The following is a 12,097-nucleotide window of genomic DNA, read 5'->3' as shown; positions in this document are numbered from 1 at the left end:
TTTCTGCTGAATTTTTTGTTCTGGTGTTTGTATTCTGCTGATGGCTCCTAATTATTTTGTTCAAATTTGCTGGTGTTTGTATTCTGCTAATGGCTTTGTTTTGTAGATGCTGGTTTTGCTGGGTAAAGGTTTACTGTATTCTGCTAATGGCTTTGTTTTCTATATGCTGTATTCTGCTAATGACTTTTAGTGTTTTGTATGCTCCTAATTATTTTTGTTCCGGTGTTTTGTATTCTGCTAATTGCTTGGTGAAGGTCTAGGGTTTTGTGATTGTTGCTGAATGCTGTAGGGTTAATTCAGATATGGTCTTGTTGATGGTTTTTTGATTTTTCATTGTGTTGTGGCTGTTTTTAATTTCGTATCTGTTTTATTAATTTCAATTATGGATAGTAGTATTAATCAAGAAGCAATTGCTGATAATAAGTTCTTGCTGATTTTGATGATTGATAAATCATGATGTTGGGATTTAATATTTAGATATGTTTTTTTGTCGAATTTGTATTTTGATAAGATCATATAGATTTGGTTGATGATATTTTATGTAGTGTTTTAAATTTCGAAGATATTTTAAGATTATATTAGACTATAATTATATTTTAGGATGTTTATTTATAATTTATTTATTATTTTATTCTAAAACGGTTTTTTTGATTAAACCACCGGTTAGACCGACTAGACTAATGAATTAGTAAACTAGTAACTAGAGTGGTTTGATGACCGATCCGGTTCTCAGTACCTTGCGTTTTAGTTTTAAAAAAAACAAAAACCCTAACTTGCTATTTTGCTAACAGCAAACCGAAGGCCCCAAGCATCCCGAAGCTCACTCTCTCGGTCTCTCCCAAGAAGCACAGATTCACTCACTCTCGCGCCTCCATCTCACTCGCCGCAGTTCCGCACGGTCACTCGTCGATCCTCTCGCCGGCTACTCTGCCTCGTCCCCGAGCCGCCAGTGTCTGCGCCTCTTCCTTCTCCGTCTGTGTTTTCCCAGCCGCCTTGTCTCCGCCGTGCCTTGCCTGTCTCTGCCTCCGCTTCCACCTCGTGCCTCGTCTGCCTCTGCTTCCTCCGTCGTCATCGTGTTGGCTCCTCTGCAGGCTCTGCTCTGCTCCTCTTCGAAGCTCTGCTATCTCTCGCCGGCGGCCTGCTCTGCAACGGTCCCAAGTTGGAAAACCGTTCCTGACTCTGTTTCTGACTTTCTGCTTCTGCTGTGTAGTGTAGGTGAGTCTTTTTTTTAAGTTGTTATTATTAATTTTTTATACTGGATTTTTATGTTTTAATTTATTGATGCTAATTGTATTTGAATGTAAAACTGATTGATTTAATTTGTATTAGGGTTAGATGAATTGTATTTGTATGTAAAACTAATTGATTTAATTTGTTATTCTCTTTGTTCCTTTTCCTTTTTGAGGCTTGTATACTAAAGTTGGAGAAACTGAGAGAGATAATAGAGTAGAAGACATTTTCATTAACACTACAAAATTTGTCTCCTAGCTTGATAATCAAATGATGAAGATTCAATAAAAGAGTCTTTCTTCTGGTGTTGTGTAGCATTCTTTAATTTCCTCAGTGGTTTGATTTGGAGGTCAGTGGTAATAAATAAGAGTTTATTTTAAAAAAGAGAAAATGGGAAGGTTCTAGCCGTTTAAGTTTCAAGATGGAATTTTCATTTGAGTTGAAGTTTTTTTGTTATATTTTTCTTGTTTTGCATTCAGGAAGGGGTCTTCTATGTTCTGTTATTTGGCCCTTCTGTTTTCCTTTGCATGTTTAGAACAAAGTTGCTAAAAAGTGCAAAAAAGAGAGTGACTGTATGGAAAACTAGAAACAAGAAAATATTCAACAATTAATATGTGAATGTGGAGGAGATGAAAAGGTTGATTTGGTTTTATATGGAGTCTTGGAAACGAGGAAGGGAAGACAGGATAATTGATCATCAAGCTGTTTTGTTTTGTGCCAGTAGCCAGTGGATTTTTTTTTGTGTTAGGAGTGATTACTAGTTACTTTGTTTTGTGTTGATTGATCTGCACTTTGTATTCGTGTTTTGGTTGTATCTTTTCATCTTGTTGCTGCTGGTTTTTGTAGTTGTTCTGCTCCTGACCACCCTCTTTGGGTTTATGGATGTGACTTAGGCTTTTCTAGAGTAATAATCTTTATAAAAAAAATTTGGAATGCTGCTATATTAGTTTATTTTCCAACGGAATATATTTCCTTGAAAAAAAAAAAAGTCATAATTTCAGCCTTTGCATTATAACTTTAATTTTCAGGGTGTTTTCTTTTTCTTGATTAATCTCTGGACAATTGATTATTTAAGTGAGACTGGGTAAACCGGTTTAATTAGTAATTCAGTAGTCTGACCGGTTCAATTATCAGTTCGGTTCTGATAATTATGGCCACAATCACCTGCTGCTAATTATTAATCAATCACCACTTTTTCAAACAGAAGGAGAAAAAGGAAAAAAAAAAATTCTATTCACTCTCTCATATCGAGTTGCAATGCCTCAAACAGAGGCTGAGAAATCGCGGCGAGAACGGAGGAAAGAATCCCGTTTGGCAAAGAATGCATCCAAACACCAATCATGGCTTCACCACCAGGTACCTTTCTATTCTCATTCCTCTACTCTTCCTTCTTTTTTCTTTTCTGAAAAATAAATCAATATTTATGCCTTGTTTCTCACTTGAACAATGTAACCTTTTTTTTTTTTACGATTATTGTTTGTGTATAGAAATCTCGAGCTATCAAAAGAAGTAAAGATGATTTGGATAGGAAAACTAAGACAAACTTGGAGCAACCAGTTAGTACTAGTTTGGAGGAAAAAGAGGGTTTAGGGTTTGATTCGGATTCTGAGAAACATGTGACAGCTGAAGAGAGTGTTGTATCAGTGGCAATTTGTGGCTCTGATACTAAGAAAATGAAGAAGTTGAAGAAGGGTTCTAAAGGAAGTTCCAGGAAGAAGAGTGGCAAAGAGTTTTTTGGGCTGGATGCTGATATAGCTGCGGAGAAGGATCTTGAGTTGGAAAGGAAGCTTTCCAAGAAGCTTAAGGTGAAGGAAGGGAAATTGAGGGGTTTGGATGATGGGCTGAACATATTGCTCGAAGGAATGTTGCCTGCTATGGATTTATTTGGAGAAGAGGATACTCATGGTGCTAGTGAATTGCCGAAGAAAAGGTTGAAGAGCTTGTTGAGTAAGAAGCATAAGGAGGAAATATTGCCAAATGAAGGGATGGAAGCAGAGACAATAGATGGAGTGTTTGAGCTCATGAGAACATCTGATCAAGATGGAGCATTAGGAGATGTTGCTGATTGTGGAACTGTGAGGAAGAAGCATAAGAAGAGAAAGTTGTTGAGACAAGAGCAAGAAGATAATGTGGTGGATGATGATTTGTGCATATCGAATACTGTAGAATCCGTGGCAATGGAGGTGGCATCAGAGAATGTTTCTGCTGAAGTTCCAGCAAAGAAAGAAAAGGGAAAATATATTGCACCTCACTTGAGAGCTCGTGCTGGAAATGAACCTGAAGAGCATACTCAGATACGAAGACGTATACGAGGTATGGAGGACAGGCTTTAGTTTTGGCTTCACATGTCTAACTGTGTACCATGTATTGATTTTCTTCTAAATTGAGCTCTTTTGTAGGACTTCTTAATAGGCTTTCTGAATCTAATGTTGAATCAATTACCGGAGAATTGTCAACAATCTTTCAGGTTCGCTGCACCACTAGTTGTATTGAAAATGAATGCTTAACTGTCTCTTTGTGGTGCGTTATCGAAAGAAACTTTGTTATGTCATTTTGAAATGGGAAAACAAAGAGTTGCAAAGAGAGGGAACTTGGGTAGACACTAGTAAATCTTACCAATTGTCTCTTTTTTAAAAAAGAAAAAAAAATCTTACTGCATTTTTTATAATGAAGATTCAATGATTAATCTCGAAGAGCAATACAATGTACTTGTTCTTTTCAAAATTTGGAATATTTAAAGGTAAAGGGTCAAATGACCTTCTGCTAACTCTAGTATGAAGGTTGAAATTCTGGTAAAAAATATTTCTTATAAGTAGAATATGTTGTTGCTGCGTCTGTTGGCTTTTTTTTTTTTTTTTTTTCAAAAGGTCTTGGTGATTTTCTCTATGTAAAGAATGGATGTCCACTGTCAAAGCATCTGAACTGCTCCTTTGTCCCTTGTGTATGCTTCAAATTACACCATATTGTACTAATGCACAGTGTAGTTGCTACCCCAATCATTTAACTTGTTTATTTAGTTTTTGTTTGCTTGACAAGTTGTTTCTATGAAATATAACCACATAAGAAGTTGTACTATTCTATAAAGTTTTGATGCAATTCTCTTCCAGTCTGTTGCACGTAGTGTAGCTTCACACATTATGATTGAGGAGGCTTTGGCATCATGCTCAGGTGGGCCACGGGGCAATGAACAGTTAAGCATTTGAGCCTTTCTATTTTAGTTACCTTCCCTGTTGAATTGCTATTTGGTGGATTTGTTGTTTCTGTATTTAAAATAATTTGATTGGGAAGCATTGTATTATCAATGAAAAATTTTCAAAATGATGATAATAATAATAAATGAAGATCCTGAACCAAATTCAGTTTTAGCCTTAAATGAAGAGATAAATATTATTAAGCCGTTAAAATTCATTGTACAGGGCTTCAGTCAATTACTCAAATTTAGTTATAGCCCTACTGCTAGAGTACCCAGCACAGAAGTGGGAAAAAGGCAGATAATGTTTTTTGTAGAGCTTAGAAGAAATATATGATTGAAAGGAAAAGGTTGTGTACAAATCGGTGTTGGTTTAGGACAAATTATTTTCATATTTTGAGTTTAGAATCATATATTTTTCTATTTTAAATATTATAATACTAGTTCATAATGTCGTGTTCAGTCCTTGAGTATGTCAGATCCCTCCTCTTTGATCTTACATTGAATACTGCACAATGTTGCTTTTAGTTTAACTGACATCCCTCTCCCCTTCTTCCTCTTTTGGTGAAGGTATGCTGCTGTTTTTGCTGCATTTGTTGCAGGGATGGCCTGTTTAGTTGGTGTTGACTTCAGTGCAAAGTTTATGGCATCCTTTGCCAAATGCTTTGAGGTAATGCTTGAAAAAGAAGTCCAACATGCTGATTATATATATATATATATATATATATATATATATATATATATATATATATATATATATTCTTTTTTAGTTTTAGTTTCTTCATCAGATCACCCTTGTTGCTCTCATTGTATTGTGCAGACCGACTGTAGTTTATAATCTTCACATATTTCATTCCAGGATGAGTACCTTAAAGAGGATAATCTCTCTCTGCGGAATCTTACACTTCTCTTATCCTATTTATGCATATTTGGGGTCTGTTCTAGGTGGGTATACTGCACCAAGCATTTTGAAGTATTAAGTGATTTTTAACTGTACCCTGACAGATATCTTCTTTAATGCTTTAGTGATTTAATATATGACTTTCTAGTCATGTTGAGCAAGCGTTTGACCGAGATAGATGTCTCTATCATATTGGCAGTCCTACAGTGTAAGATTTCTGTTTTTCCCTTGGGTGTTTTTCTAGTTTGTAATGTTCCCCCTCTGCAGTTTGTTTGTTGTTTCGTGGGGAGGTGGGACAATTTGACATTAAGGTTGCGTTTGTTTCTGAGAACAGGACAAGACAAAACACTGAGAATAAGACACAAAGGATAGAGACACAATTTTGTGTTCTTGTATTCTGTTTGGTGATAAATTAGAACAAATTATGAAAATCCAATTTATTTTCATTTTTTTCATCCAAAAAATTTGAGAAGAAAAATAAAATAATAAAAAATATAATTATGAAAAATTAACAATAATAATGAAAGAAAAAATAAAAATAAGTTGTCTCTTGTTAGTGTTTCTGTCAGGATGGACACAAAATACATTAATTCAGTGTCTCTGGACCCAATGTCTTTGTCCATGTCTCATCTGTCAAATACGATTTTGTGTCTCTGTGTTCTGCCCTAGTAAAAAAACGCAGCCTAAGGGACTGAATGCTATAAATTTTCAGATTTTAAAGTCAAAATTTAAGCTTTTGCACTCTTCAGAAGCATTTTTGACACATTTGACCAACTTTTTATTGTACAAGCCATAAATGCATCTTATGAAATATTCCATAGGTGTATTGAGCACTTGGAGTTTTCTTATCTAATTTCTCTCTCTTGTATTTGTTTTAATTTGTTTGTGGTGGTTGACTTGTTGTATCTTTGGTAAATTGCGCTCACATCCTTTAAGATTTATCAAAACTACTTGACCATTCTTCTATTTGACCAGTATACATTCTCCTCCCTTGTATTATGCCAACTGCACGTCTAAACAATACACTTAGATCCTCTGGTGTTAATGTAATTAACAGATCCTTATACATGTGTGTGTCACCTGTGTACTAATAAGAAAAATACCCTTAAATAACAATGTTAAAAGAACAAGAATCTTTATAATTATTATTCTATCTTTATGTGTTCTCTATGCATAATGAGATTGTGGGGGGTGTTAAAACTGACCTTTTTTCACCTAGTTTTAACACAAATTCAGTTTAATGACATAATAGAGGAGAGGTGAGTGTATACTGGTCAAATAGAGGGATGGTATGTGTAATTTTGATAACCTAATGTAATTTACCCTTGTCTGTTTATTCTCTTCGGTCTTTGGGGTTGGTCTTATATTTCCTTATTTTAATCCTTTTATCTCCTTTGCTTATGTGAATTTATAATTGTTACTAATGTACTTCTCTAGATATTTTTATAAGAAATTCCCAATGGATGAAGCATATCTGACTTTTATCTTTATTCCATTTGTCTTAATAGGTTGTGGAATGAAAATTAGGGCTGATGATCCGATTTCCATGAAAAATTTTATTGTTAGTGTTCAGAAGACGACAAATGACCTGAAGGCTTCCTCCAGAGATAATCATGAAAAGAGAAATAGTAAAAGAGTGAGCATGCTATATTTTATTATCAGAGAAGTTCTCTGGTTTTTCTGCACATAGTTCGGCACTGATTACTTGGTAACACTTGTAGATGGAGTTCATGCTTGAAACCATATGTGACATCAAGAACAACAAGAAAAGACAAAAGGAGGACCCTGCACACCACACTCGGATTAAGAAGTGGTTGCAGAAGGTTGCATTCTTATGTGGCATTGTTTATTATTCAATCACCTTTCTCTGTAGATATTACTTGTAAAAGATAATTACTTTTTTGGCGCGGGGTGAACGAATTTATTTTAAGACTTTTATTTTTAAAAGATGTGAAGAAAAGAAAAGTGTTCCTGGTGACTATTCTTTTCTTCATTCCCAGTGACTTCTGTTTCATTTGTGTTATTTCCAGTTAAGAGTGGATGATATTTTACTTAGAGGTCTTAAATGGAGCAAGTTACTTGATCCTGATAAGAAGGGTCAGTGGTGGTTAACTGGGGATTTGGCTTCTGCAACAGATAATGTTGAAGAAGTTGCTAACAGAATAGACAAAGATGTTCTTGAAACACAACGAATGCTTCAGCTTGCTGCTGCACAAAAGATGAACACAGATGCCAGAAGAGCAATCTTCTGTATAATAATGAGTGGTGAGGACTATATTGATGCATTTGAGAAGCTTCTTCGATTGGAATTACCTGGGAAGCAGGTCAGCCTTTTTTTTTTATGTTTACTAAACTTTGTGTTCTTTCAATTATGAGACCCTCCATGTTGACGTATCATGTTGACGTATCTATTTTCTTAATGCTACAGGACAGAGATATAATGCGGGTTCTTCTCGAGTGTTGCTTGCAAGAGAAAGTTTTTAACAAGTATTATACGGTGCTGGCGACGAAGTTGTGCGAGCATGACAAAAATCACAAGTTTACCCTGCAGGTAATGTTCCTCTTGTTATAAAACTGGTATGAATGCTAATTTGAAACAGAACTATATATTGCTTTTGTGTATGGAAAATATGACAAGAGGTAGGTGATTATGAGAAACTATTGGACTGTGATCAATAGTTGCACCAATGTGGGTGCTTGCACAGTTGTGACAAAATAGTGCTGAGGAATTCTCAAATGCTTTGGATATCGAATGTGAATTGCATTATTTTGCTTGATTTATGTTATCATAACAGCACTTCATATTAATTTATGACTCATTTTTACCCTACTGTTTTTGCAGTTTTGCATTTGGGACCACTTTAAGGAACTTGATTCAATGCAGCTTATGAGGTCAATGCACCTTGCCAAATTTGTGGCTGAAATGGTTTCCTCTTTCACCCTCTCCCTTGCAGTGTTGAAGACTGTGGAGCTCAGTGATCTCAACCTGTTATCCCCCAGAAGAGTTATGCATTTCCGCATGCTGTTTGAGGCCATCTTCGAGTACCCCGATAGCACCGTCTGGAATGTATTCACACGTGTGGCCGTGGCCCCTGAACTCGAGGGTCTTCGACAAGGCATTGAATTCTTCGGTAAAGAGTACATTGTCAAATCCAACAAAGATCTAAATCAGAAGTTTAAGTTGGTAAAAAGAGCCCTTAATAATGTGGAAGGAGTTTTGATGTGAATGAAGTGTTGAATTATATTCCCAATTTTGTAGTCATGCTAATTTTATTTAAATAATTCTTACATATCCTTCTAAATCGACATGTTCTGGTCTTCCCGGAACCGGAGGTAAAACTATATAACAGATTTCGTCAAGCATTACTATTAAAATCCTATTACTAAGCTTGAAAATTTTCTAAAATGCGATAAGTTTATTATTTGAAATTAAGATACTATGCTGATGAGTGCATGTGAAAGTATGTTTATGTAACTAAGAAATGAGGTTCCATTTGTGGCGCACCTTCCAAAATAGGTTTGCTTACCATGAAAACCAGATCGGTCATCGAACCGTTTTAATCACTAGTTCACTGATTCACTGATTCAACCGTTGTCTAACCGGAAAAACCGTTTAATAATATAAATAAACGCCTAACACATACTTGTAGTCTAATAAAAACTTGGTCATTTCATAAGAAAATCACCATCTATAATAATGCAATTCCAATCACGGAATACTATTCAATAGGTCAATACTGTTCAAACAAAATGCAATGTACAATCTTATAATTGAGTAGCAAGACCTCTTCTACAATTAAGCTCAATCTAATCACCGAACCAAACCTTCTCAAAACATAACAATTATCAAAATTTATCACAATCTAAACTCAAGCTCAACTTAATTACTAACCAAACCTTCTCAAAACATAACAATTATCAAAATTTATCACAACTAAATTCATCTAACAAACAGCTCAAAACTCCAGGCCATCAACAAACACCAACTAACATAGGCAACAAAGATCAAAGATATCATCAAATTGAAAAATAAAATAAAACAAAATAACGTTCATAAGAGTTATGGATTTACGGTGAATCGAAGAGCTTCATCTAATATGTCTTCTCCATGAATCCTAAGATGTGAAGCTTCATATAAGCTTAAGAGTCCCTCAACATCTCTGGCAAATTTTTCATTGAAATTAATAGCATAAAACAGCAGGTTAATACTATCATCCATAACTGAAATTAATAAATCATTCACAAAATTAAAAACAGCAGCAGCACTGCCAGAAAATTAATAGCAGCACAAAATTAATACTACCAACAGCATTCAGCAACAAAAATTATCATTCAGCAACAAACAGCATTTGATTTGATTTCCATTTTAGCATTAAGCAACGAACATAACAAAACAGTAACAGGTAATCCCTAACAATTTATCAGTAACAGTAACAATTTATCCCTAACAAAACAGTAACAGCTTATCAGTAGCAATTTATCATCAATCAATAAGCCACTAACAGAGTTAATCAATCAAGAGCAGGCCAGAACAAGCCAGAGTAGTGAGCAAAGCCAATCAACTAAGAACAAGCACTAAGCACTGACAGAGCATCCAATCTCAAGCACAAAGTAAAAAAAGAAAACAGCAACGCATCACTTAATCAATAATCATCAAGCATTGAAAACAAAAACACTAGAAACGACTATCACTGACCATCGAAGAACAAGCACGGAGAGGGTCTGATTTCTGAACAGACAATAAAAAAAACACGAAGAACAAGCCACTAGCAGTGAGCATTGACCTTCGACGGACGACGGAGAGCTGTTGAGCGCGCGGACGACGGCAACCAGGCGATTCGTGAGAGCGAACAGGGGATGGAGAGATCGAAGTAGCGAGCGCCGATAGCACGAAGACAGAAGTTCTTGAGTGCAACGGAGGCGGCAGCAGCAGTTTCTCACTCCGACAGACGGCGACAAGATTGGTGGAGGCTAGGGTTTGCTTTCTTTGGTGGAGCTAGGGCATTTGCTGAAGGAAAGAGTTGGAGAAAGGAAGGGGGTGGGGCGACAAACGCGTGCAATTCCTTTTCTTTTCAATGAAGGAAGGAAACGGCGCCGTTTCTTATAAACCGGCCGGATTTCGATCCGATCTGATCGGCCGATTTTTGGTCGGTTCAGCGATTCGTATTCAGTTTTTAAATAACAATTTCTGTTAATAAACCGAACCGTTTAAGCTGCCGGTTCACGGTCGAACCAGTTCGACAGGCTGGTTCTCCGATTTTCAAAACATTGGTGCTTACACAGGGCACTCCATAACGTCTACTGGCCAGGATTTAAAAGAGTGCTTTTGTTTTTGGATAACTGATGTTGAAATAAAGCGACTTGTGTTTAGTGGGACTGGGCAAAAAAATTCAAATTTTGGATTTTAAACCTAATCCAAATCAAACCACTTTAAAAAAATAAATTTTTTTTTAAAAATCAAAACCAGATTGCATCAATTTTACGGTTTGGTTTTTTAATTCAAACCAATTAACCAACTTAAATCCAGACCAAATCCGAATTAGGATTGGAAAAACCCGAATTCAGTGAACCAGTTCACAGTTCACACTACCCACAAACGCGCTTCTCCTTCAACTGTGGGGTCGCGCTTCTCCTTCAACTGTGGCGTCTTCTCCTTCGGCGCTTCTCCTTCAGTCTTCTCCTTTCTCGTTCGCGGTTGTCATTCTTTGGTTTCACTGTCTCCGTCTTGCCGATTTGCCGTCACAGGTGTGGGCTTTCCATTCGCCTTTGCTCGTGCTTCTTGCCACTGGTTACAGCGTTAGTACCATTACCTCTGCTCGTTCTTCTTCTAGAGGAATTTTGGGTTGTCATGTCTGATTTTGCAATTGATTGCAGTGCAAATTTTGTTTTTCCACCCAGGAGCACAACAAAGTTCGTGAAACTGAACCAGAACAAGCAGTAGCCCCTGTTCTAGTTCTTTCAGGTTTTTGTCCATTTTCCTTTTTATTTTTATTAAGTTTGATTAATTTTGGTTAATTTGTTGATTTTGATTAATTAGCTTAGTTAGATTAGTTGCTGTTAGTTGATTATAGCCCCTGTTAGTTGGTTAATTAGTTGATTTTGGTTAATTAAGCCTGATTAACTGCTGCTTCGTCATTATTAATCAGGTTAATGATAGTCCAATTTCATGTCATGCTTCGTCATTATTAATCAGTTAATCAAGCTGATTAATAATCAACTAACAGGGGATTACTCAAGGTGTTAGAAGCTCCACACGCGCTGTTCGCTCGGCGGAGCAGAGGCTTCGCCGCTTGGCAACCATGTCTCCTCCTCCCTCTTCAGGTTACCTACCTTAAATCATGGCTGTATTAGATTGTTAGCAATTTTGCATTGTAGATGGTGGAAGAATTTTACTTGATGTTCACTGGATATAGTTTCCTTGCAGGCAATGGTGAGTCCCAAAGCAGAGGCTGACTCAGGTGGACCTGGGGTGGCCAGAGCGGCAAGAAACATGAGAGAGGGCGTTGTCAAGGGTCGTGCATGAAAATGTTCTTCACACTTGCAAGATTCTCAAAGTTTGCTCTTAGCTATATAGGTGGACGTAGATAATGTTAAGAATCATAGATAGAAGATGAACGTCATCATGGTGAGCAACCTAAGCTTGTAAGCTCTGTTTCTGTTTTTGTTTTTCTGTGTCAGTCTTTTTCTTTTGGATCTGAATCCCCCTTTTTTTTTTCCCCTAACTAGTTAGAGATTTACATTTCAGCTCTGGAATCTATAGTATAAAAAGAGCGACT

At 36.4% G+C, this 12,097-nt stretch overlaps 1 protein-coding gene and 1 long non-coding RNA gene across 2 annotated transcripts; one reads left to right on the top strand and one right to left on the bottom strand.

Moving 5' to 3' along the window:
• The first annotated feature begins 770 nt into the window (after positions 1 to 770).
• LOC112754826 (uncharacterized) lies at positions 771 to 8,696 on the top strand. Its single transcript, XM_025802610.2, has 13 exons — positions 771 to 1,215; positions 2,435 to 2,586; positions 2,718 to 3,543; positions 3,630 to 3,697; positions 4,338 to 4,420; positions 4,991 to 5,090; positions 5,280 to 5,365; positions 5,447 to 5,529; positions 6,830 to 6,957; positions 7,043 to 7,144; positions 7,352 to 7,645; positions 7,750 to 7,872; positions 8,164 to 8,696. The coding sequence occupies exons 2-13, from the start codon at positions 2,488 to 2,490 to the stop codon at positions 8,545 to 8,547; spliced, it is 2,376 nt and encodes a 791-aa protein (XP_025658395.1). The 5' UTR covers positions 771 to 1,215; positions 2,435 to 2,487; the 3' UTR covers positions 8,548 to 8,696.
• Positions 8,697 to 8,990: 294 nt separating this feature from the next.
• On the bottom strand, positions 8,991 to 10,399 carry LOC112754828 (uncharacterized). The gene is made up of 2 exons (XR_003178764.3): positions 10,018 to 10,399; positions 8,991 to 9,481 (listed from the first exon to the last, which is right to left on the bottom strand). It is a non-coding gene; the product is annotated as an uncharacterized lncRNA (long non-coding RNA).
• Between the last annotated feature and the right edge of the window lie 1,698 nt (positions 10,400 to 12,097).

The sequence above is a fragment of the Arachis hypogaea genome, chromosome 16 (assembly GCF_003086295.3).
Source record: "Arachis hypogaea cultivar Tifrunner chromosome 16, arahy.Tifrunner.gnm2.J5K5, whole genome shotgun sequence".
Classification (NCBI taxonomy): Eukaryota; Viridiplantae; Streptophyta; class Magnoliopsida; order Fabales; family Fabaceae; genus Arachis; species Arachis hypogaea.
Note: the sequence above shows the minus strand (reverse complement) of the source record. Positions and strands in the feature narration are given on the sequence as shown.